This window comes from Balaenoptera musculus, chromosome 8 (assembly GCF_009873245.2).
Source record: "Balaenoptera musculus isolate JJ_BM4_2016_0621 chromosome 8, mBalMus1.pri.v3, whole genome shotgun sequence".
NCBI classification, from domain to species: Eukaryota; Metazoa; Chordata; class Mammalia; order Artiodactyla; family Balaenopteridae; genus Balaenoptera; species Balaenoptera musculus.
Genome location: NC_045792.1, coordinates 104445464 through 104471840, shown reverse-complemented (window position 1 = coordinate 104471840; position 26377 = coordinate 104445464). Strand labels below are relative to the sequence as shown.

General features: G+C 49.3%; 2 protein-coding genes across 7 annotated transcripts in view; one reads left to right on the top strand and one right to left on the bottom strand.

Moving 5' to 3' along the window:
- Positions 1 to 441: 441 nt before the first annotated feature.
- On the bottom strand, positions 442 to 1943 carry C8H11orf86 (chromosome 8 C11orf86 homolog). Its single transcript, XM_036861524.1, has 2 exons — positions 1588 to 1943; positions 442 to 1024 (listed from the first exon to the last, which is right to left on the bottom strand). The coding sequence occupies exons 1-2, from the start codon at positions 1855 to 1857 to the stop codon at positions 926 to 928; spliced, it is 369 nt and encodes a 122-aa protein (XP_036717419.1). The 5' UTR covers positions 1858 to 1943; the 3' UTR covers positions 442 to 925.
- A 9813-nt stretch (positions 1944 to 11756) lies between these two features.
- The window catches only part of PC (pyruvate carboxylase), a 104322-nt gene continuing 89701 nt past the window's right edge, over positions 11757 to 26377 (top strand). For 2 of the 6 annotated variants that reach the window (XM_036860873.1, XM_036860871.1), the window contains exons 1-3: positions 11784 to 11854; positions 12243 to 12382; positions 16727 to 16765. The gene's annotated coding sequence lies outside the window, so the exon portion shown is untranslated. Of the gene's footprint in view, positions 11855 to 12242; positions 12383 to 12427; positions 12444 to 16726; positions 16766 to 26377 lie in introns of those variants that run through there. The other 4 variants (XM_036860869.1, XM_036860872.1, XM_036860868.1 and 1 more) reach the window with 3 other exon arrangements.

Below are 26377 nucleotides of genomic sequence, written 5' to 3'. Positions count from 1 at the left end.
CCAGAACAGACCCTCCACCAGGATGCTTGCAGCTGCTCCCTTACCTTTGACCTTGGGTCTGCTTGAGCTGGGAGAGCCCCAGGGACCCCAAACGAGGTGCCAGTGTCTCTCAAAGAGCTCAGGCTCTTTGGGATCACACCCTCCCCTCTGTGTGGCCCTGGGTGGGCCCCTTGCCCTCTCTGATCCTCTGGGTAAGTCCTGCCTCATGGGGGCAAGCACAAAGGCAAGGAGCTGGTGAGATCCAGGCCCTCTGACGCTGGCTTGAGGTCAGCACAGGGAGAATCAGAGAAGTGGCAGGAGAGGCCCAGCCTCCTGGGGACCTGCCCCTGGTGCTTCTGCCCCATCATCTGGGAAGCTCTGGACCCCACCTGCCCCCAGGAGGTTGGGAGAGGACTGGGGGCAAGTTAGTCAGTAGGAAAATCATTTACTTCAGTTCAGCAACCTTTATTCCTGTGTTCAACGCAGTGTTGGGCATTGGGTAGGGGCGGGGCCAGAGATGCCAAAGAGAGTAATCCCCTCCCGCCTCTGGGCCTCAGCTTTCCTCTCTTTCGCACAGGGAGGGAAGGCTTCCTCGGCTTCCTTCATCGGGAGACTGTGAGGACAGCGACAATACACGACAAGACATAGTCCTTGCCCTGGGGATGGGCTCACCCTCTGGGAGGGAGGCCCATGCCCCGCCCACCACTAGCAGCTGGCAAGAAGGGCGGCTGGGGCCCCGTGACCAGGTGATGCGCCAGAGGCTCTCAGCCACGGGTCTGGCTTCACTGAGCTCTGTCCTGGTGACAGAGGCCTCAACGGGCCACGTAAGGAAGGGGAACAGTCCACGTAGAGGGGGTCACTCCATTCACAGTCCAGAGGGCCACAAAGAGGTAGGTCATGCCATCTCATCCAGGTGCAGTGAGGACACCCACCGCTGCTAGCATCCTTAGCTGGTGGTGCCCAGCGAGGGCTGTGGGGAGGCCGACTGGCTCAGGGTCACGTTGGGGAAGCTGGTGACAAAGCTCTCCCACCTTCTCCTTATCTTCTGCAAGACAGAAGGGGGCGAGATCAGGGCCCAGGTCTCTGGACTGGGTGGTGGGCTTCAGGTGCTGTTCCACCTACAGCCATGAGGTGGTGGTAGACCCCAGAGACAGAAGCACGGCTCACTAGCCACCCTTCCTCCTAGAGGAAGCCCGCAGCTCCCACCCCGGGAGGGCCGATCACCCCCTTTTCCGGGGGAGAGGGGAGCACAAGATGTAACCCTGGGGAAGTTGTACTGGCTGATCTCTTGCCTCCAGCAAAATCCACCCATCCAGCAAGCTGACAGATTGATCATCTCGGAACAGCTCTGACCATATCACCCACCTGTCCTAAAACCTTCCCTGACTCCCCAGTGCCTATGGGATAAATCCCAAAGGCCTTCAGGCCCCCCTGAAATACAGTTCTTGGATCTCTCTCTCTCCAGCCCCTTCCCCAGACAGCTCTGTTATCTTTTTGATCTACAGCCCCATACATTTCTGCCTCTGAGCCTTTGCTGCCCTGGGTCCCTCTCCTGGGGACCTCCCCCTCCCCTCTAGCACTCCTCCATCCACCAACCCTCAGCCAAACCTGTTGATACTGCCTCAGCCACCGCTGGCTGCCTTCTTGCTGAGCTTGGATCAGCTGCTCTGTGTCCCCCAGGCTCCCTGGCAGTTGCTCCTGCCCGGGGGCGTCCAGCCTTTCTGGGCCTCCGTCTGAGGACCTGGACTTCTCACGCTCCTGTCTGAGGCTCAGCGCCCGGCGCAGTCGGCCTGCCAGGGGCCTCCCCCAGGGCTCCTGGAGCTTGCTATAGGAGGGCCGTGGTCCTCGCAAGGACTGGCTGCGTAGCCCTGTCCCCATGGTTCTGGAGGCTGCAGGCGCGGGACTGCTCCAGCCCCTTGGCGAGCTCCTGGCCTTCTGAGATGGCCTGGTGCCTCCACCCACCTGACAGGAGCTCACTTGGGGACAAAGGTTGGTGCTGCTGAGGTGGCCATTGTAAACCAAAGGGCGGGTGGAGAGGCGGTGTTGTGGGTGACTCAGGGATGCTTGACCTCGGTGGCCTGCCCTCCTCTTCCTCCTCCAGGCAGCCTTCCCTGACCACCCCACCCCAAAGATCTTGCCCTCCCCTGAACTCCTGTAGTCCTGGCTGTCCAGACTCATTTCGTTGACAGAACAGATGGCTCAACAGCAAAACAGAGACAGGCTTTTAAGAAACAGGACAGCTCCAACCTAGAATGGTCGAATTCACAGAGACAGAAAGGAGCATGGTGGTTGCCAGGGCCTGGGGGGAATGGCAAGTTGTTTAATGGCTATAGAGTTTCAGTTTCGCAAGGTGAGAAACTTCTGGAGGTTGGTTGTACAACAATGTGAATGTATATAACGCTATTGAATTGTACATGTAAAAATGGCTAAGATGGTACATTTTATGTTTCTGTATATTTTTTGCTACAATTGGAAATTTAAAAAAAGAAAGAAAGAAAAAAGAAACAGGATAGTTCTAGGCTGGAAATTAGGAGACTTGGGGTTTTTCCAGGCCTAGCTCTGCCCCTAATTTTCCAGCACAGAACAGGGTTAAGCGCTCAGGCTCTGAGGACCAGCTGCTCCTGGGTAAACCTCGGTTCCATCCCCCGCAGCTACGTGACGTTGGGCGCCTTCTCGCTTGGTTTCCTCGTCTGTAACAGAGAGATAACTCACGTGTTGTTGTGAGGACTAAATGTGATGATGCTATGCCCAGCAAAGGGCTTGGCATGCAGCAAGCGCTCAGTACAAGTGAGTTGGTGGCATTCAGTATTTGAGGCAAATCCTTTCTCCTCTTGGTCAGTCTTCTCGTCTGTAAAATGGGTTGTTGTGAACATCAAATGAAATCATGAATGTGGACGCCTCTAAAGGCAAGACTACCGGCAGCAGCTCTTTCTCCCAAGTCAGTGGAAAGAGAAAGGTACTTGGGCTGGGCCAGCCGATCCTCAGAATCCTAGAATTTGAGAGTTGAAAGGGAGCTCACACATCTGGGCCACACTCATTTTTGTTTTAACCACTATTTTTTGAGCTTTTTTTTTTTTACTGGTTCTGGAGCTAATTCCTCCCTATATTTCATTTAAACCTCGTGATAGTCCTATGAGGTGTGCATCGTTATCCTCATTTTATAGATCCCCATTTTGCAGATGGGGCAAACTGAAGCTCAGAGAGATTAAGCATGCCCAGTAAGCGGCAGAGCTGGGACTCCCGCCCCGGTCAGACTGGCTTTAGAGCCCGTGTTTCAACCACTCTGCTCTCCTGTCCTGGTGTTGGTGGCAGAGGCGGGACTTGGAAGCTGGGCGTCCTGCTTCCTCTGTGTCTGGTGCGGCACAGGGTGCCCTGTCTGGGGTCAGGGAAGTGCTGGCTGCAACTCTTGGCTCACCCCAGACTCCTCTGCGCCTGGTCTTGCTTTTTTTTCCTCTCTCAGAATTTCTAGGCCTTCCTTGGGTTCAGGATCTCTTAATATCTGTCAGGCTCACCTCCCAGCCAGAGGAGCCAAGGCAGGGCCAGTGTGAAGAGGAGAATGGAGAAAAGGGACCCTGACCCTCTGCCCCAGGCTGTCCCAGAGGAGGACTATGACCGTTACTCCAACCCTGACCACACGTTTAATGCCTGACCCATGTGCCAACCCTGACCTTGGTTAAAAAGCAACAAAACCATTACACAATCTTCAACGCCTTCACTCCAGCACAGTTAACTCAAATCCTCACTCCCATCCAAGTCTGAGCTGGGAAGAGCTTGCTGATGACTCACGGGCCTCTGAGATGTGTCAGGGTGAATCACTCGCTCTTGTGTCACGCCTGTAGCTGCCCAATACCCTCTTGCCAAGCGTGTAATCTTACAACAATTTCCCAAATCCGTAAATCTGTGGAGGACCAGGAGAAAATATGTGTTCTTTTCCTTCCCTCCCGACTGCCTCCCTGCCTTTGTCACCGGTGTGGGGGCGGGGGGTTCTTACCTTTCCAGACCCTGCTGGGTGACAGCTCCCCTGGAAGCCTGCCCAACCCCTCAGCCTGGGTTAGGGAGGCAGTCCCCTGTCCAGCCCACCCAATACACACGGTAGCAGCAGTCACCCCAGGATGCCTTTCCCCGCCACACCGGGTGTCCCTTGATGGCTAGGACAACATCTCTTTCATCTCTGTCCCCAGGACATGACATAGTAAATGCTTGGGCTTAAATATTGGAGACTATTACGTGTCTGTTGCTGTGTAACAGAATACCCCAAAACTTAGTGGCTTAAAGCAGCACTAATGTATGACCTCACAGTTTCTGCGGGTCTGGGATCCAGGTACAGCTTAACGGGGGCCTCTGGCTCAGGGTCCCTTGCAGGCTTCAATCAGGAGGCTGTTAGTCACCTCCAGGTTTGACTGGGGGTGGATCTGCTTCCAAGGTTGTTGGCAGGACCTGCTTCCTCGCAGGTTGTTGCAGTGAGGGTCTCAGTTTCTTGTTGATTGTTGGCTGTTCCCAAGGGCAACTCACATCATGGGGGCTGGCTTCAGTTGGAGCCGGCAAGAGAAAGTGTGAGAGATGGCAGGCGGGCAGAAGCCAGAGTCTTTGGGGAACTTAACCTCAGAAGTGACCTCCCATCACTTTTGCCATCACTGTTCCTCCAAGGCAAGTCACCAGGTCCAGTGAGCACCCAAGGGAGGGGACCCACAAGGGCATGAACACCAGGAGGCAGGATCTTTGCGGGTCATCGCGGAGGCAGCCTACCCGGAGACCTGGGTGCCAACCCCATCAGACTGCCTGAGACGAAAGCCTTGCACGTTTATGGGACACCTACGTGCTTTGAGTGAGCAGCTTAACCTCATATGCCTACAGTTACTCCGCTATAATGTGGGGACAATATTTTATTTCATCAAATCTAAGATGGCGTCAATAGAAAGATAACATTATTTTATACACCAGTAAGAAAGAATATCCACTGCCCATTCATTGGAAGATGCAGCCCCATTTCAGAGCTTGAAGTGTGGGGAGAAAATGTACGTCTTAAAATTAATGAAACGCACAGTGTTTATTTCCCAAGGTGATCTGAGACTTAAATGCCTGGTACCATTTAAGGTTGTTGTGAGGCTTAGATATACGGAAGGCTGCAAACTGGGGCAGGCTGCCCAGATGTTCCATTTATTTATTTATTCATTCATTCATTCATTTATTTATTTATGGCTGCATTGGGTCTCCGTTGCTGTGCGCAGGCTTTCTCTAGTTGTGGCAAGCGGGGGCTACTCTTCGTTGCAGTGCACGGGCTTCTCATTGCAGTGGCTGCTTAGTAGTTGTGGCGCACGGGCTTAGTTGCTCCACGGCATGTGGGATCTTCCCAGACCAGGGCTCGAACCTGTGTGCCCTACGTTGGCAGGCGGATTCTTAACTACTGCTCCACCAGGGAAGCCCCAGATGTTCCTTTTTATTAGTGAGCCAATGAAATTAATCCACACCTACACACTGTGGGCAAGATCTTGTTTTGATGATGTCTAGCCTAGAAGTGAGGCCAAGGGGAGCAGGATAGAATCTCCACCCCCAGAAAAGTAGGGATTCTCATGTACATCAAGCAAGGCACCTTAAAACAGACACCAAGTGCTGAGGGTGCACGGAAGAGAACGGGAGACCCCCATCTGTCTTGGGGGTGGTTAGCATCTGGGCAGGCTCCCTGGAGGAGGTGGTGTTGGAGCCCAGCATTGAGGGCAGGGAGGACTGTTGCAGTAGAGATAGAAGTAGGATCCTGTGGGTGACCAAAGCCTGGGAACACAAAGGGTCGCCCTTGGGTGGGAGAAAAATCTGGAAAGGCAGACTGGAGCCTGCTCTTCCTTCCAGAGCCCGGAAGAGGAATCTGAGCTTGGGAGACAAGGGAGATGGGGTGTGCCCTCCACTCCAGGAGCCTTACCTCTGTGATTGCATTTCACCCTCACACTCTCTGGAGCTTAGCCCCATTTTTAAGATGAAATAACAGAAGCTCAGAGAGGTGAAGCAACTTGCCCAAGGAGACACAGTCAGTAGTGGGCCTTGAATGCAGCCCCACAGAGTCAGGCCAGCAAACAGAGTCCTCAGCAAATGAGTGTTCCACCCCCCAGCCCCCACTCCTCACCCCGGTCTTCATGCACCCTACACGATGATCAGACAGAACCATTAGCCTAAGGTTAATGCACTAGAGTTTTCCTTGAAAATATGATGCCCACCAGCAATGAGGCAAGGGGCTCATGTGTGTGTGCGTTTCAACTAGTAATTTATCTCTTTGCCTGAGCAGCTCTTATAATACAGTACATTTTGGGGGAACTAGTTCTTTTACTTCAGAACAATGATCCATTGTTTTGGTTTTCATTTCCCAAAGGAAGCCAGAATGCCAGGCTATCAGGTTCAGCAAGAGATTTTGGTCAACTTATCACTTGGAGAAATCAAACAAAGGGAACAATAAATAGTAATAATGCTATTGATTATAAGAGCTCCCACGTTCTGAGCACTCAGGCTGTGCCAGGCGTTGTGCTTAGGGCTTCCTGTATTCGGTCCTGATAGCACTCTGAGGACTCAGGGGAGGATTGTTCTCAGTTTAGACAAAGCGTGTATCAGTAATTGCAGGGTCCCAGAGCTGGCAATACAGATGCTCTTGCATTTTTTTCAAATATGCAGGACCTGATGACTATCAGTGTTGGGTCTGCCCCTTCTCCTGTCTGAGCCTATTTCCTCATCTGTAAAATGGGCCTGAGCGGGTCTAGCCAGGGTGCCCCAAAGTTTCCTTTGTTAAAAAAACACCAGTCCCTGGGCCCCATCAAAATCCCTTGCATATACAGGTCTGGGCAGGGCCCTGAAAAGCTGTCTGTACAATCACATCCAAGGAGATCTGTCTCTTGTGGGAAATCTTGGAAACATAATTGCTCAAGGCCCTTCCACCTCTGAGGACTGTGATCTTAGGACTCAAATTTCAAACCAAAGCTCTTCCTTTGAAATCTGAATTCTAAACATTCTTGTCTTCTCTTTCACAACAAGGTGGCCAGTGGAGCAGAAAGAGCACAGCCTGGGGGTCAGTGGACTGGAGGTCCAGTTCCAGCTCTGCCCCTGACTAGCTATGTGACCCAGAGAGGAAGTCATTTCCTTTCTCTGAGCCTCAGTGTCCACACCTGCAAAATGGGTACAGCATACCTGCCCAGGGATGTTGGGAGGTCCAGAGGAGCTATGGCTCAGAGCTGGGAGGAGGATCTTACCCTCCTCTGCCTCAACCTGTGGGCAGAGGCCTTGATATGGACCTGGGGAAGTGCTGAGACTGTGATCTGGTAGACGAAGGCCCACCTTGGCAGGTGGAAGGTCTGACCGACTTGTAGAGATGTCATGATGGGATGGGCTTGTGTATGGAGGAGTCACCCGAAAAGACTGGGTGGAGTGGCCTGGACCGCTCGAGGATGTGGGGGGAGGGAAACATATTAAAAAGAGCAGAAGAGCTACTCCTGAACCATCCCCACCCCATCACACACTGTGAGGGTTCCCTGCTGCTTAGAACGGAGACACAACCCCAGCCTGCGGACAAGGGCTGTTGTAGCCATTCTTCAGTCAGTGAGTGGGTGCGTTCATCACAGCCTAGTGCTCTGCCCTGTGTTTCCATCAATAAGGGTTTATCCTGAGGTCTCACCAGCAGTTAGGCTATCTGCGGCTCAGCTCGAACTGCCAGAATTTTTTTTTTTTATAGAGTTATTATTATTTGCTATTTTTTTAAATTTATTTATTTAATTTTGGCTGTGTTGGGTCTTCGCTTCTGTGCAAGGGCTTTCTCTAGTTGCGGCAAGCGGGGGCCACTCTTCATTGCGGTGTGCGGGCCTCTCACTATTGCGGCCTCTCTTGTTGCGGAGCACAGGCTCCAGACGCGCAGGCTCAGTAGTTGTGGCTCACAGGCCTAGTTGCTCCGCGGCATGTGGGATCTTCCCAGACCAGGGCTCGAACCTGTGTCCCCTGCATTGGCAGGCAGATTCTCAACCACTGCGCCACCAGGGAAGCCCCAGAATTCTGTTAATTTAAAAAAAAGTGATTTTTCTTGTGTCATCTCAGGACAGGGGATCTGGGAAATCTAGGTTGTCCTTGTGAGATCCTCAGAGCAAACCTGGCCTTCCGAATTGTAAACACAAGAGTGGTGGGCTGTTTCCGGGTTTATAGTGACTGCTACAGTTTGAGGGTTCATGGCTTTGTCTGGGAGTCCCCATCCACCCAGATGCTTCTGCTTACCCAAGCCTTCTCAGTGCCAACTGCTCTTGGCCTTCCCCACAGCTCCCTCTCAGGCTGCACTTCCTGAACTGACTAGCAAGCTGTCCTCACTGACCCTCTCCATGCCTTGACCCCATGATGCCCTCCCCCAGCTTTGCTCGGGCCATGTATGGGATCCTTTTTTACCAATATATTCACCTGATTAACTCTTGATTTATGCATGTATGTATGTATGTATATATGTATGTATGTATGTATCTATCGACTTTCCCTTCTCCAGGAAGCCCTCCAAGCCCCCTCTCATGGGGTAAGGGACCCCTCCTTGGACTCCCATAGCACTCTGGACATTATCTCTAGCACAGCACCACACTGTTTTGAAGTGGAGTGCTTTGAGGTCTATGTACCCTCACTGGTTAGGGAGCAGCTTGGGTATGGGGAAAATACCTCATTTTCATCGTATCTCTATTGGGTGCTGCTGAAGTGGCTGCAGAGTGAAGGGATCACATTTGTCCCCACCACCCCATTTTCCTTCCTGGCCCAGTTGACACCTCCCTCCTCTGAATTTACTCCTCCCTATCCGATCGTGCCTGCTTCTCTTTAACTTTCCCCTTCCCCTTAAATGTGGTACCCTGCAGACTCCTCTCTCTATTGGACTCTGCTCAGCTTCTGGGGCAGTCCCATCCACTCCATAGCTTCGACCACTAAGTGTGGGCTGATGACTCCCATTCCTTCATTTGCCAACTATATATTAAGCATCTACCACGTGCCAAACTCAACTTTTGGAGAGGTGATGTTCAACTGTGGGGAAGGGACAGGAGTACAGAAGATAAACAAACAAAAACCAAGAACTTTCCAAAAAGTGACAGTTACTAAGAAGCAATAAGGCAGACGTACTCCCAGCCTAACAGGAGCCCGGAGCTGCTCTGCAGCTGCCCCTGGGCCACTCCCTCCCGACAGAGCCCGGCTGCCCAACCTATGACCCTCCTGGCTGGCCCTCCACAAGCTGGTCTCAGCCTGTCTGTCCCGCCTCCCCTTCCCTTGCATCTCCCAGAAACTCAGCCAAGCTTCCCAACCTTCCAGGGCCTCAAGAGTCAATTTCACAAGTTGGGGCCTGTTTAAAAAAAAAAATTAATTAAATATAAAGATTCCTGGGCCCCACCCCATGAATCAGAATCCACAGGGGCCTGAGGTCCGGGAATCCATTTTGTTTTTAAAGAGCCCCAGGGAATTCCTCTCATCAGGGAAGTCTGGGTAATAACTTCTCTAGGCATCTCAGTGGGTCTCAACGCTGACCCACATTAGAACCATTGGGAGAGCTTGTAAAACTAGCAATGCAATGCAATGCAATGCAGGGGATTCCATTCGCCAGAGACAGACTTAAGTGGTATTCTGCTGATGATTCTAAGACCTCTGAGTTGGTGGTTAGTATGTGTAAGAACCATGGGGGAGGAGTGGGGCTCAGGAATCTGTGTTTCCCATCAGCACCTTGTCCCAAGGAGATTCTGTCACTAGTATTACAGAAGCCTACGCTGAGAAATGCCTTTTCTAGCCACCCTGGACTCCTCGTTGCAGCTTTTTCTTGGGCAGTTTTCTCTGTCTGGGGTGGAATACCCCTCCCAACTTTGTCCTCCTGGAGGACTCAGCCTGGAGGTAGGACAGAGCCTGGATGGAGAGGTGTCTTGTTCCCTAGTCAAACTTCAACTAATTTATGTGCCTGAGCTAATTGTCCAAAATCCATACTACTTTTGTTCACAGCAGCCCATCTTTTAGTTCTCAATTAGTTTCTTTGTTCAGACCTCCACCTGGTGGTGTTGACATGGGATTCACCTGAACCGGCGTGGAGCCACCTGCCGTCTGCTCCAGACTCAGGATTTCACAGGGACCAGCCAGGACTGAGCCGAAGTTCCCCGAAAACTGGATTTGCCTTTTGGTGAGTGTTGAGCCAAAAGATACAACCAAGCCAGAGATCAGGAGAAGGAAGGATTTATTACTTGCAGCAAGTAAGGAGAACATCGGGGATTTTTTCCAAAGCAGTGTCTCCCCAAACAGCAAAATTGGGGCAGTTTTAAGCTAAAGGTATATGCATGTTCATGAAGGGGCTTGAGCGGAGGAGAACACAGCATAGAATTGGGGCAAAGGTTGACAGAGTTAGGTTCCAGTGGACCTGGTGGTTGAGAACCTTGGTGGGGGAAGGTGTTAAGTTCTGCAAAATAGCTCAAGAAAGTGCTTCAGGCCAATCTTTATCATTGAAACAGAACTGGAAGTTTACAACTGATTTATTATCTTTGCTATTGTTATTTCTCTTACCTGATAACAGTGTTTGTTCCCTTAAGATCATTATTACTGAGACCTGTTCAGGGCAAGAATTATGGTCAGGTGAGCTCTATGATGTGATGGCAGAGGCTATTTTTTTTCACCTGCGTCTCCGGCATAGCACCAGGCCCATAGTAGGTGCTCAAGGGATGCTTGTTAATTGAATGAATACCTGAATCTGGAAAACTGGAATTTTAATCCTTGTTCTGGTACTGAAATAGCTGTGTTGGATTGACCCAGGTTGGAGTTCAGCCAGATATGTGGAAGGCAGGACAAAGAAATTGGAGAGACAAACAAAATGGACACAACACAGGGAAGAGAATGGAGTTGTAATATCTCTCCACTCTCAATCATCAAATTTTAGTTAAAAAGATGTTCTCATAGTCCTTGATTCTCCCAACTGTCTAGAAGCAGGTTATTTTTTCTCCATGCCTTGATTACCATCTGATGTACCTTATATTTTATTTTATTTTATCGTCTGTCTTCTCTCACTGGGAGGCAGAAATTTTGGCTTGTTTTGGTCACTCCTGCATCTCCTGGTTGGCACAGAGCCCAATTTTTGAAGATTTCCGTTCAACCAAGCCTTCTAAACCCTCTAGGTCCTGAGTGGCCTCTATTTACAGATTAGGAAACTGAGGCTCAGAGAGGTGAGGTTGCTTGTCCAGGGTCACACCGAGACTCCTGCCCGTCACCATCACCCCCACAGCTGCTAAAAGACAATCACGTAAACCCGTCTGGCACAAGCGCCATTTCCTTCCTCCTGCCCTTCGCAAACCCCTTTTCCTCCGACCTCTTCTCCACCCACTAGCGTGCACCTGAGTCTACCCGGATCCCTGAGCCCGAGGTCTATCTGTTGTGCTTGGGGTTTTGAGAGACACGTGCTACCCGGGTGAATGAATCGCACGTCCCCACCCCCACCAACAGCCAATCACAGACTGTCAGAGCCCGGCCACTTCCGCCTATTGCGGGCCGCGGCTGGGGCCTTGAGGCCCACGTGGGGCTCTGGAGAGAAGGGAGTAGGTGGTGGTGCGCCAGGGGCGGGCTCCCCCAGCCTCGTCACCAATCCAAGGGCCAGCCGGGGACGGGAGGGGCGGGGCTGATGTGGGGCGCCAAGGCTTAAACGTGACGGGCAGGCGGGCGTAAGGAGGAGTCCCGGGCAGGGGAGCGGTGAGTGACAGAGGACGCTGTCCAGTAACAGGAGGGGTTGGGCTGTCTGAGCCAATAGGAAGTCCGTAAGGCGGGACTGGGACCGCAGCAAGTTCGGTTGCGCGGAGACCGCAGCTGTTCCCTGTCAGTGGAGGCAACGGCGGTAGAGGCGGTGGCGGCGACTTGCGGCAGCAGCGAGGAGGTGAGTGCTGGCGGCGCTGTGCATTTTCCTCTTCCCGCAGCGGGTCGGAGCGGGTGGGCGTGCGCCGGCGCTGCCGCGGGGGACGCTTATGTAAGGGTCGCGCGCGCCAAGGCGGCGCCGGCTCCACGAGTGACGGCTGGAGGAGACGGCAGCGGGCGGTGCGCGACGCGACGCGACGCTCGCCGCCCCTCCCCTCCCCCTCGCCCTCCCGCGAGGGACTGTTTGCGCGAGCCCGCCCCCCACCCCCGCCCTGGGGACCCCTCGCCCCAGTTCTCCGGGCCCGCCACCCCGCAAGCATCCTTCCCGCGCTGGCGCAGCCCGGCCTCGTCCACTCGGCGCCCTGGGGGCCGCCGGCGGCCTTATTCCTGCTCTCGGGCCCATTTTGCAGATGGAGAAACTGAGGGCACGGAGCCCTCAAGTGCCTCGCGCGAGGTCCCTGAGGGCTCGAACCCAAGTCTGTCAGAATCCGGAGCCCAAGTGTCCCCCACCACACTGGAAGTTGCTCAGCTCTGAAGAAAGCCGTGGCGTGTAAGGCGAGGGTTTTCCGTGTTACGAGTGCCTGCACTCTGCTTCCCATAGGATCCTCCTGGTAACCCTGGGGGGCATTCTTGTAATTCCACTTAGTTTCAGAAGGGGAAGCTTGGGGCGCCCAGAAGCAGTGATTAGGAGGAGGTGGGGCTGGGCTCAGCCCGTTATTTCTACAGCTTTTAGCAGTTTACAAAGTGCAGTGAGTAGCTGCTGGCCCTCTGGGAAATGCCCTCCTGGGCACGCAGTCTGAAGCCCTGGCTTTGAGGACCTGCCATACAGGTTCCTCCCAGCACATCTTGCTTTGTGTACTTGGAGTGAGTTGTTTCACCTCTAGGGATGCCTTTCCTCATTTCACAAGTGCCAGGGCTAGGTCAGGTCCCTAGGTCCCTGGGAGTTTTGAAATTCTTAAAAATCTGATTAAAATTCATTTTGTGGTAAAGAGGAGGCCAGGGATCCCCATTCTGTAGCTGAGAAAACTGAGGCTCAGAGAGGTGCCGCTATTAGCCAGATCATAACCAGAGCCTCCCCAGTCTTTACCAAGAAGTCTTTGCCTTCCCGTTGCTCCCTTACCCACTGCTACCAGCAGCCTTGGCCTCCCCACTCCCCCCACCCTTGCCCTGCCTGTGATGCAAATACTGGAGTGGATGTGCTCAGCATTTCGATGCCCTCGCAGCTACAGCTTTTCTGCTTGCCTGCTCTTCATCTAAACCCTTGAACTCTTCATCACATTCTTTGCACACCTGTCATGTTCAGAGCCCTAGACTGGGTGCTGCGCGAAGACGTGGGAGACGAGGTGCCCCAGAACTGCCAACAAACTGGTTGGGGGAGAGAAAAAGAAACAGAGTGTAAGCAGAAAGTCAGCATGCCGCAGATGTTTGTAGAGAGCTGGTGTGGGCGAGGTATGGCCCGAGGAGGACGTGGAAGAGGAAGTTCCGTAGAGGCTGGCAAATCAGGGCAAAACTCACACCAAGGCCAGGGACAGGAGAACTGGACTGGCTGGGGGCTGGATGGGCATGGATTAGGGAAGGCTTGGTGGAGGAGGCGAGTTGTGAGCCTCCTTTTTTTTTTTCTATAAATTTATTTATTTTATTTTTGGCTACGTTGGGTCTTCGTTGCTGTGTGTGGGCTTCCTCTAGTTGTGGTGAGCGTGGGCGACTCTTCGTTGTGGTGCGCGGGCTTCTCATTGCGGTGGCTTCTCGTTGCGGAGCACAGGCTCTAGGTGCACAGGCTTCAGTAGTTGTGGCTCGCGGGCTCTATAGCACAGGCTCAGTAGTTGTGGCTCGCGGGCTCTATAGCACAGGCTCAGTAGTTGTGGCTCGCAGGCTCTAGAGTGCAGGCTCAGTAGTTGTGGCTCGTGGGCTCTAGAGCTCAGGCTCAGTAGTTGTGGTGCACAGGCTTAGCTGCTCCATGGCATGTGGGATCTTCCCGGACCAGGGCTCGAACCTGTGTGCCCTACATTGGCAGGCGGATTCTTAACCATTGCGCCACCAGGGAAGCCTGAGTTGTGAGCCTCTTGATTCCACCGGGGCCAGCAGTGATGAGGCAGTGATTGGATTTGAGCAGCCAAGGTTTTATGATGAAGTACAGGTGAGTTTTAAGTAACTGGAACCTGGCAGAGGAAGGCTGAGGAAGGTGGAAGGAGAACGTGGAGGAGATAGCACTTCCCAGTTGAGTGTGAGAAGTTTGGTTGGTCACCTCGCAGAGGCCTCTGCAGGAGGCGTTATAAGGTGAGGGCGCTTGCTAAGGTGCGGGTGAGTCAGCAGTGAGATTGGGTCCAGAGGCGCCGGGGTGCTTGGTTGGGCTCTGAGGGCCCAGCAGCAGCGGGCCTGAGCTACAGTCTGTTCTGTTTGTGTTCTAGTAAGCAACCTATGAGCACGTGTCCTTGTGAGAAGTTTCTTAGTGGCTGCTCTGCCCTGCAGAAAAGGGCTTTGTTCACTATAGTTGCACAGTATCTATTGGTTGAATTGAATTAGTCTGCCATTCAGAATTTCCACAGTTTACCCCAAAGTCCCCTCTGCTCCTTATCTCTTTATCTTTCTCTACTGAAGCCTGTCCCAGCTTGACTGACTCTCTCCGTGCCAGTTCTCACCTCCAAGATCATCTCTCAGAGGGGTTTGCCTTGATGTTGTAACCCCGGTGGATCCCTCTTGCCTTTGAGGTGCCAGTACAGGTGGCTTGTCGTTTTTTGTTTTTTGTTTTTAATCCTCTGCCTTGTTTTCCCTTTGTCTCACTTCCAGCGCCCTGGGTTCTGTGCTAGGTCCCTGTCCTGACACTGTTTGCAGAGGCGTGGGGCACTGGGGCACAGCAGGACTGCAGATCCAGGTCTCATTCCAAGTCGCAGCACATTCAGGGGCTGCAGGGATGATTGTCGTATGTCAGAGGATCTGGGCGGAAGGCCTGGCCAGGCCCCAGACTGTCCAGATCTCTCCCTGGCACTTTCCCGCGTGAGCTGGAGACCTCCGGCCGGTAAACATTTCCCGTGAGGACTAGTGTGGGCCTTCTCTCTGGCTCCCTCCCAGTAGCATCTTGCTCTCTTCTGAACAGGGCCCTCCTCCTCCCATCCAGAAGGCGTGCCTGTTTGGGGGCAAGTTTCTCTTCCAGACACATCGTTCACAGAAGTGGGGCATTTGCCTGCTCTCTCTGAAGCCTCACCTGGGCCCGCCTGACCATCTCTTCCCTTCCCTCTGTGTCTTAGCTGCCTCTCGTCTCAGCTGTGGATACTTTGCCAAACTGTCAAAGGAGTAAGGCCTGACAGTGGAAGATGGGATAATGACGAAAAGAGGAAACCGTTTCCTGTCCCTTACTGAATGAAAAGATAGGCTCCCACCTGTTGGGCTTTTTCTTCCCTTTGACCCCACAGGTACCCTCTTCTGCCTCAGCCTCATCTGAGACTACTGGCTGTTGCCCCGAAACTCACTTCTTTGTGTCCTTCTGATCTTGTTCCTGGCGATCTTGACTCTGCAGGACTTTTCCTCTTCTCTTGTCCTGTCGAAATTACTCTTCAGGCTTTCCTGCATTAAGCCTTGCTGAATCTATTCAGCTGGATGTGGGTTCTCTCTTTTAATAATAATGATGATAAATAATGATTGATTGTTATTAATAATAAAAGTCAACCCTTGTTGAGCTCTTACTGTGTGGTGGCAGGGACCTTGCTAAGCCCCTTTTATGTATTATTTGATTATCACAACAACCCTACAACAAAAGTACAGTTAGCTCCTTGTTTACAGATGAGGAACTGTGAGTGAAATAACTCCCCCAGAGTCACACAGCTAGGAAAGGGCACGGCTGGGGTCCTCCCCAAGCTGTCAGGCTCAGCGTGCACGCTCGGGTCCCTCTCACGTATTATCGTGTTCTTAGCTCTATTAGCTAGCCCCCAACAGTGGTGCTCCATGCAGGGTATGTGCTCAAGACGTATTTTATTGAATTGAATGCCCCAAACATTCATTTTCAGCCTTGACATAATCTACCAAGGCAACTCATTTTCTTGGAACATGGACTTAGTTCATTTGATGGTTTGCTGGCCTGTGTCTCCATTTTGCTCTTTACTGACCAGTGGCTAAAGCTAACGGACAGGTGTGGCCTTTCAAAAACAAGCAGTCTGTAAACTCCAGAAAGTGGTCACGCACCACCAACTGGGCTCCCATGGGTCCAAGCACAGGGTGTGCTCTTTGTGTGTGGGGTGGTGGTCTCTGCAGGAAGGGATCTGAGGACATAGCCGGCGAAATAGGAGACACATCAGCTTCTTCATTTGTGTCCAGTTGCAGAGTGAGACAGGAACCAGGCTCAGAGAATCCGGAGGCGAGGTAGCTCCTGAAGGATTGGAGGTGGCTCTGCAGAGAAAATTGGCCTGAGGTTGGATGGGAGTGGGCAGGAGGACCAGGCACTTCAGATCAAACAAGAAAAGTTTCTAGAACTTCTTGTTCTTGTGTAGGGGGGTGCCAGAAAAAGGTTTTACTTAAATGCTTCTTACTAGGCACGTCGGCCAACGTCTGAGCGCGTCCTCTATACCAGGCACGGTGCCAGTGCTTTGAGTGTGTACCTCCTCGGGAACCCTCCGACCTGGGTGGTGGTGTTACTCCCATTTCACAGATGAGGAAACAAGCTTTGAGTGGTTCTGGGAGCGGGTGGCAAAGCAGCAAGAATAGAGCCCAGGCAGTTGGACAACAGAGCTGGGGTGCTCTCAGCCCCGCGCTGTCCTGGTGGCGCCCCAGTTACCCCTGAGATCAGGGGAAGCAAAGCAGCAGTTCTTCTCTGGGTTCTAAGTCTGTGTTCCTGCTATGCCTGGCTTCTCTGGGGAGTGCTGGGAGAGAAACGAGGGTAACACTTTCTTTTTCTTTTATTTAGATAACGCCTGCCTCCTGAGAGCTGACGATACACTTGAGGGTAAGTCCTGTGCCTGGATCCAGGTCAGTGGGATGCCTGTGGGAGCAGCAGCTGTAGATGTTAGCAGTCCTGGCACGTCAGTGATCAAGCTCACTAAATAAAAAAGGCCAAGCTCTGATTTTTGGAAAATATATGCAGTCTTTGTCTGTTCCCGACTCTCTTGGTTTTCTTGGTTTTCACAGGAAAGTGATGTCTGGCTCCCTGCTGGCCCCAGTTGGCTGCTGGCCAGCCTCAGCAGGAGGCTCTACTTCTGGAAGGGTGTGGCTTGGGCCGCCTGGTGGTGGGGGAGAGCGGCGAGGCTCCTCAGGACCACAGGAAGGAAGCATCTGTAGGGCTGGGCAGCCTCTGGGAAGAGCGCTTGAGTCCATGTGGAGAGCAGGCAGCTGGGCACAGGAGGTGGCTCTGTCAGCTGGCTGTAAAAGCACTTGACACATGTGTCCAGACAGCGATGAGGGGGTGAAGGTGGACTTGCCCCTTCTTCCCCCCACATAGTGCTCTGTGTGGCAGCACGGCCCTGTATAACCTCCCGCTCTTAAGGTTTCCCCTCACACAGGAAACTCCACTGATTGCGTTGATCCCAGTGCATCTCCGCAGCCTAAATTCCAAGGCCCTCGGGTCCGGGGTCCACCTGATGGCCTGTGAGAGGGCCCTAGCCGGGCACGGTCCTGGCTCTGTGTAGCGTCCCGCCTGCATTTCAGACACTGATATGCTCTTCCCTTCATCCAGAGGCAGGCCAGCCGCTACCCCGTGTTTCACAGCCCAGGTGCCCTGGGAACTTAGTGGCTCAGGGACAACTTTGCCCAGAGCTCAGGTCCAGTGCTCAGTGTGGAGATTCCTTTGTCGGGGGATTTTTTTCAGATGATCCTTCAGAACCCATAAGCTGTTCTCCGTCCTGAGATTTTTCCACAGTCCTCACGTGTCCTAGGTCTTGGGCCAGGAGTGGCCGTTTTCCACTCTGAGATGGAGTTTGCTTGGAAAAGTGGGCGGAGTGTAAAGGCAGGTGGTATGAGAGGAAATGCCTCCGGACCTTTGACGGACTCCACCCTCCACAAACTTCCCACTGTTCTCTCTGCTTGCTCTCGGTCTCCCATCTTGGCTGATAGAGTTGAATGTTGTTGCTCATACTGGCATCCCTGTGAGGAGAAGAGGGGCAGTTGGGTGACAGTCCCAATTTCTCAGCTTACGGAGCTGAGAAATTGGGGCCCAGAGAAGGCTAATTAGCAGAATCCAAGATTCTGACACCCCTCCTTTTTTTTTTTTTCCAGAGTGTCATCTTTTTTTTTTTTAATTTATTTTATTTTTAATTTTAATTCTTTTTTAATTTATTTTATTTTTTATTTTTATTTTTTATTTATTTTATTTATGGCTGTGTTGGGTCTTCGTTTCTGTGCAAGGGCTTTCTCTAGTTGTGGCAAGCGGGGGCCACCCTTCATCGTGGTGCACGGGCCTCTCACTATCGCGGCCTCTCTTGTTGCGGAGCACAGGCTCCAGACGCGCAGGCTCAGTAGTTGTGGCTCACGGGCCTAGCTGCTCCGCGGCATGTGGGATCTTCCCAGACCAGGGCTCGAACCCGTGTCCCCTGCATTGGCAGGCAGACTCTCAACCACTGCACCACCAGGGAAGCCCCCAGAGTGTCATCTTTTCTTGCATGTCTTCCCCAAATCCATCAGTAGGAAGGGAAAATTAGTCGCCAGGAAGGGCCTTCTTCTGCCAGGTCATCTAATTTGTTAAAGCTTGTTTGGCTTTTCAGTCCCTACTTCCCTCCTGAGTCCATGGAGCTTTGCTTAGCTACTGTAACTAAGACTCTGCCATTGAAGGTTCCCGCCTTCCCCTGTCCTCCTCCTTTTGGTCGCCTTGGTGATCCTGGAGGGAGGTAGATGTGGGCTTTTTTTTTTTTTTTAAGTATTATTCCAGAAGGCATAACCCTGGGTCATCTCAACACCCCCTCATTGCTGCTGTTCCTCACCTCCTTATCCTGATTTGCCTGTGGGCCGGGGGGCATTTGGCGGTGGTGCTGGGATATCCAGGGCAGCTCTAGGTACATTTCCACCAGCTGTGGACCAGACTCCATATGTGGCAGCTCCTCTCTGGCTGAGGCCTCGGGAAAATTCCATGATCTGGCTGTGCTGAGTCATGCTTAGTCTCTGAGGATACGTGTGTCACCTTTCGCATGTCTGTCACTGGTCAGCCCAGGGTCTGGGAAAGGCTGCAGTTACTATAGAGTGATATCATGCTGCTGATCTTTTCTATTTGCCCATCGCTGTATGCTTCTCCGAGTGCTTTTACTAATGTGCTGTTTATCAATGTGAAATTGATTAATATTAAATCATTTATAATAAGTGGATTATTCTGGAAAACATTCCTCTCATGAATGAGGAAACTGAAGTTCGGTGAGACCAAGTGACTTGGTGAGTTTTGGGTGACTGGTGAGTAGCCTGTTTGAGTGAGATTTTTTAATCATCCCCCCGCCCCCGGGTTTTTGTGTAATGCAAAGATTATTCAGAAGTTACTTTGACTGTAAAAATTGATTTTCAGTTTGTTCAAGTTACAAACTCAAAAATCTCATTCTTCCTTTAAGGGCCAGTCTTCTACATTTAGCTTTTAAGTGTAGCCTACAAATCTTTCTGTTCTACTTATGATTCTAGAAAATTTTAATAATCACTTTAAGGGGTCTTTGGGTTAATACTTGATCCATTTACAATCTTAACTCATTTGAAAATTTTAAATTGAGTTTATGAATTACATTCAACTTCCTTTAATAATACTTGCAATTGTCTGATTACCAAATCTTTAATACTTAAATATTCCTGTTTAACTAATAAATTAAACTGACTCTTAAATTTTCTTAAACATTCCTATACTGTTTTATCTTATTTTTTCACACAGCTTTACTGAGGTATTTTTGACATAATAAATCGCACATATTTAAAGTGTACAATTTATATTTTGACATATGCATGCACTTGTGAAACCATGACCACAATTAAGATAGTGATTATCCAAAAGTGTCCTTGTGCCCCTTGGTAATCCCTGCCTCCCACCGCTCTCTGCCTCTACCATCTCCAAGTAACCACTGAACTGCTTTCTGTTACTATAGATTAATTTGCATTTTCTGGAATTTTACATAAGTGGAATCATGTATGTACTCCTTTTTTGTCTGGCTTCATTCACTCAGCATAATTATTTTGAGGTTTGTCTATGTTGCATGTATGAATAGTTCCTTTTATTGCTAAGTAATATTCCATTAGTGGATATTCCACAATTTGTTTATCTCTTCACCTGTTGGTCATTTTAGTTGTTTCCAGTTTTTGGTGATTCTAAATAAAGCTGCTGTGAACCTCTGTACAAGTCTTTGTATGGATATATATCTCCTTTTATCTTGGGCAAATGTGTAGGAGCAGAGTGGCTGGATCATATGGTAGGTATATGTTTAACTTAAACTGCCCGACCATTTTCCAAAGTGGTTATACCATTTTCCATTTCCACCAGCAGCAGACGAGGGTTCTGGTCCCTCCACACCCTTACCAACACTGGAGGCGGTCAGTCTTTTTCATTTTAGCCATTCTGAAAGGTATGTAGTGGCATCTCATGGTGGTTTCAATTTGAATTTCCCTGGTAGCTAATGATGTTGAGCATCTTTTCATGTGCTTATTTGTCATCTGCCAATACTGATATTATTTTATTTTTTATTCGTTTTTTAAAACTTCATCTTTTTTCTTTTTTTTTTAAAATGTTTTATTTATTTTATTTTATTTATTTATTTTTGTCTGCGTTGGGTCTTCGTTGCTGCGTGTGGGCTTTCTCTAGTTGTGGTGAGCGGGGGCTGCTCTTTGTTGTGGTGCGCGGGCTCCTCATTGCGGTGGCTTCTCTTGTTGCAGAGCACAGGCTCTAGGCACGCAGGCTCAGTAGTTGTGGCGCATGGGCTCAGTAGTTGTGGCACGCGGGCTCAGTGGTTGTGGCGCATGGGCTTTGTTGCTCCGCGGCATGTGGGATCCTCCCGGACCAGGGCTCGAATCCGTGTCCCCTGCATTGGCAGGCAGATTCTTAACCACTGCGACACCAGGGAAACCCCAATACTGATTTTAAACTTAGTAAAATTCCGAGTTAAAATCCTAAGTTTAAACCAATTACTCAGTTACATATTTTAATTGGAATCTTGAGACTGACTCGTTACTCTGAACAGACCAAATTCCCTTGAACATTGAAGTACATAAAGTAACAGATACACACAGATTTCTTAACACAAAATTATAAATACTATGGTTTTTATTTTCTTAGGCATATTTATATGCTTAAATTTAGTCTTCCTGGAATTAAAGAAGCTTGCCTAATAAGGAGATAATGATATGATCTCAAACTATAGTAAATTACTTTCCTAAGCGACTTTTGGAGTTTCTTTCTCAACTGGATAACACTTTTTTTATAATTCAAGAGATTGCTGCCCAGGGTGAAACTAGGTCTTAGTCTTTGAATCCAACTGCTAGGCAGAGCCCCGAGTCATTGCCATTTTGCCCCCAATTGGGGATGATTTGATAGCCCATGTGCCCTGGATTGAAGCATGCCTAATCCTTCTCTTCTCATGGAACTCTGCACTTCTAAACCCAGGCTGCTACGCTGTGTGACTGGATTCAATTAATCTACTTGAGGCTTCATTTCTGTGCACTATGGCCACAAAATAGGTGGAATTAAAATACAAAATAGGTGGAATTTAGATTCTGCCTATTTTCCAAACCTTTGTTCAAGGACTAGTTTTAAAATCTTGCCAGTGGGACTTCCCAGGTGGCGCAGTGGTTAAGAATCCGCCTGCCAGTGCAGGGGACATGGGTTCAAGCCCTGGTCCGGGAAGATTCCACATGCTGCGGAGCAGCTAAGCCTGTGCGCCACAACTACTGAGCCTGCGCTCTAGAGCCCGCCAGCCACAACTACTGAGCCCGTGTGCCTGGAGCCCATACTCCACAACTAAGAGAAGCCACTGCAATGAGAAGCCTGCGCACTGCAACAAAGAGTAGCCCCTGCTCTCCACAACTAGAGAAAAGCCTGTGCGCAGCAATGAAGACCAAATGCAGCCAAAAATAAATAAATAAATTAATTAATTAATAAAAAAAAAATCATGCCAGTGACACAGCAGTGCGGGAATTTGAGTCCCAGTCTTCTGTGTCTGGGTCTGGTGTTTCCTCCCTATATCTTACATCTTATCAAATGCAGAGAAAGGGAGTCTGGTACTTAAGGGTTCTTGGTTTCTGGTCAGGCTTGGTTAATAAGAAATTCTGACACTCAAAACCCATGCCTGCCTTTTCGTATTCTTTAGTTCATCCCCCTGGAAATGGTGAGAACCCTGGCCTCTCCCTAACCTCCCAGTGGAGAGCTACAAGTCTCTTTGGAGGGGCATTGTCATCAAACTCTTGTTAGAGATTTGGATATTTTATTTATTTAATTTTTTTTAAAGTGATTTTTTAAAAATTTATTTTTGATTTATTTATTTTTGGCTGCATTGGGTCTTCATTGCTGTGCGCAGGCTTTCTCTAGTTGCAGCAAGCGGGGGCTACTCTTCGTTGCAGTGCGTGGGCTTCTCATTGCGGTGGCTTCTCTTGTTGCGGAGCACGGGCTGTAGAGCACAGGCTCGGTAGTTGTGGCGCCCGGGCTTAGTTGCTCCGCGGCATGTGGGATCTTACCGGACCAGGGCTCGAACCCGTGTCCCCTGCATTGTCAGGCGGATTCTTAACCACTGCGCCACCAGGGAAGTCCCAGAGATTTGGATTTTAGATGATAAACAGATGTGGACTTGCGTTCCTGTCTTGGTTACCGGGTGTGGCCTTAGGAAGCTTGTGACTGGTGAGTGGGACCTGGCTGAAAATTATTAATGCAGGCTGACCTCTCCCCTGTTCTCTGATGCTTATGTGGCTCCATATGGGTAAAAGCGCAGGTCTGTGGAGTTCCACGAAAAGGAAAGTTGAATGGGGGACTGTCTTAGATTCCTGCTTTTCAGAAGTTTTAAATACAGTCCTTCCTTAGCTTTGACTCTGAGTTCCCCCTTCAGGTGGTGAAGGAGCATTGCGTGATACACAGCGTGAGAGTCTTATTAAATGGCAGTGACATCACTGAGTATCAGAACCTCCATCCAAAGAGATAGGAAAATGTGCTCCATTTCAGGGCAGGGCATTAAATGGCAGAGGATACAGAGAAAATTAAAACTAAAACTTAAAAAAAAAAAAGGCATTTGACAAGGCATTTGACATGACAATTTCAGTTCTAGAAATGTAACCTAAGGTATAATAAGACAAGCACACAAGCATACTAGGCTGTTTGGATCAGCATTTTTATAGCAAAAAAAATGGGAAACCACCAAATGTACATCAGAAAAGAATTGCTACATATGCAGTCCATTCAGCGTTATACAATGCAGCTTTAAACATAGCCCATGTACCCTGATCAAACTGTTGCTGTCAACCTATTACCACAGAGCAAGAGCCAAGATACTTTTACTCGAGAAAGGTAAAACAAAGTGTATAATACCTCATTTTGGTTATTTTGGAACGTTTTTCCATTTTTTTTTTCTGGATGCTGGAATTATAAAATTATGTGTTTAATAAATGTTGCTGTGTCTTTTTTAAAAAAATTTAGAGAAGTGTGGCATTTAAGACACTATTTGGGGCTTAAGATCAAGTACAGAGTATTTAAGTATCAGAGTTCTTTTACCCGTATTCTTCAAAAAATTGTTTAGAGGGATGAAAACCTCTTTCTAACTGCCATATGAGATATAGATTCCTCGGGAATGGTGAAATAAGGAGTTCTTAAAAGATATTCCTCTGTAAAAGAAATGAGAAAACTGGCAAAAATTGTCAGAATCAACTTTTTCAGAACTCTGGAAATTAACCAAAGGCTTGCAGCAATCCAGGGAACATTTATTCAAGAAAAATGGCTGACTCTTGTTTTCAACAAAAAATTATGAGGCATGTAAAGAATGGCATGTACACAGGAAAAGACACAATCAGTAGAAACTGTCCCTGAGGAAACTCAGGCCTTAGACTTTATAGACAAAGACTTTAAATCATCTATTTAAAAATATGTTTAGGACTTCCCTGGCAGTCCAGTGGTTAAGACTCGGAGCTTCCACTGCAGGGGACACGGGTTTGATCCCTGGTTAGGGAATTAAGACGATCCCCCATGCCTCACTGCATGGGCAAAAAAAAATGTTTAAAGAACTAAAGGAAAGTCTGAGAACAATGCCTCACCAAAAAGAGATGATCAATATGGGATAGAAATTACCAAAAAAAAAAAAAAAAAAAATTTCTGGAGTTGAAAATTACAATAAGTAAAGTGAAAAAATCACTAGGAGCTCAACAGCAGAGTTGGGCAGGCAGAAGAATCAGCAAACTTCTTTTGTTTTGGGCGCGCCACACAGACTGTGGGATCTTAGTTCCCCGACCAGGGATTGAACCCGCACCCTCGGCAGTGAAAGTGCAGAGTCCTAACCACTAGACCACCAGGGAATTCCCAGAATCAGCAAACTTGAAGATAGGTCAATTGAGGTTAAACACTGAGAAACAGAAGGAAAAAAGAATGAAGGAAAATGAGCAGAGCCTCAGAGCCTCAGACACCTACAGCATACGCATGTTGGGAGTCCTAGAAAGAGGATAGAAAGGAGCAGAACGAATGTTTGATGAAATAATAGCCCTAAAATTCCCAAATTTGATGAAAAACAGTAATTTATGTACTCAGGAAGTTCAGTGAACTCCAAGTAGGATAAAATCAAAGAGATCCACACCTAGACACATCATAATCAAAGAATCTTGAAAGCAGCAAGAGATAAGCGACTCATCACAAGGACCTTTGATAAGGTTAAGAGCTCACTTCTCCTTGGAAACCATGGATGCCAGAAGGCAGCAGGATGAACATAGATGCCATATGAGGCAAAACCTTCAACTGTATTTGATCTTTGAGCCTTAGATGGCTCTGATCTCTTCCATCTTCAGGGATAACATGTCAGTGTAGTCCCTAAATAACAATTACTCAAGCTCCTTTCACACTTGACCTGTAGGAATTCTTTTACCAAGTTCCCCTCTGCAGGTATTTTTAGAAATACCTAAGGAATACTTATTATGTGTTCCACCAAGCCTGGGACATAGTTGGGGCTCAAAAAATCTTTGTTAAATGAGTAAAATCTACCTGGGTTACTGATTTCCTTGGCCAGCTGTCTATTTTCTCTTCTGGATGTCACTAGTTCTCCCTGTCTCAGGGTTGTTGCCTCCTTCCTCATACTGTTTTGCCTTCAACATGCAAAAAGACTTATCTCATAACTTCTCAAAGTACATCTTTTAAAAATATTACCAGGGCTTCTGGGTGGGGCAGTGGTTAAGAATCTGCCTGCCAGTGCAGGGGACGCAGGTTCGAGCCCTGGTCCGGGAAGATCCCACATGCCGCAGAGCAACTAAGCCCGTGCGTCACAACTACTGAGCCTGTGCTCTAGAGCCCGCGAGCCACAACTACTGAAGCCCACGTGCCTAGAGCCCGTGCTCCGCAACAAGAGAAGCCACCGCAGTGAGAAGCCCGCACACCACAACAAAGAGTAGCCCCCGTTTGCCACAACTAGAGAAAGCCCGCGCACAGCAACGAAGACCCAACACAGCCAAAAATAAAAATAAATAAATAAATTTTTAAAAATAAATAAAATAAAAATATTACCAGATATTTCACAAAATTTTACTGAATGCTTGGGGATTGCAGGATGGAATTACAACACAGAAAAAAAAATTTTGTCCCCAAAGGTGAATTCAACCTTTACCTCAAGAAAAATAAAACAACTACTATAATCTACTAATGGCAGCCTCTCCCCTACCCATCAGCCATTTAGGTTTCAACAAATACTGGGGTCTAATCTCAACTATCTCACCGCAGGACACTATGCAACCAACTGCTGACGTTGTGTTGCTTTTGTTGTTGATAATATTCCTTATATGTGTATCACACTTCATAGTTTTATTCTTTATTGGACAGTTCTCATTGGGACAGGTTAAGGTCGTGGTTTCATCGTCATGGATGATGGATCAGAGGTTCGGGGGGGGGGGTTCAGTGACTTACCCAGCTCCACCAGTAAGAGGCAGAGCCAAGCTTTGGAAGCAGCAGTTCCGGTTCCTGGCCTTGGGTTCTTCCTGCTGTCCCACAGAATATTAGAACATGATGCCTCAGCGTCACTGTGCGCAGGTCTGAAAAGACCAACCCGAAACTCTCCGACTTTCCTACTTAAATTAATCTCTTGATCTGTGTTTGCTGCTTTTGTCCCAAAAGCCATTTGTTGTCACCTGGGCTTGTGGCCAGTTGGGAGTCTTCACTCAGGGCAGGGCTCTCCTCCCTGCCATGTTGCTAAGACCTTTTGCCTTTCCTCAGCCTTTCTGGATTTTGGCTATTCAGTTCCAGCCGGTTGCAAAACAGCTGTTTGTGTTTTTGCTGACCCGAATCATCTTTCCATCCCTTTTTACTTCTGATATTCTTAAATGGCAGTTTCAATATTTGGCAAAATAAATTCCCCGTGATCTAGTCCTGAGTTTTCACACTTGACTGAATGGTTTAAAAAGGGCAAAATTATTACTGTGCATTATTCTAAGAAAGTGTTTG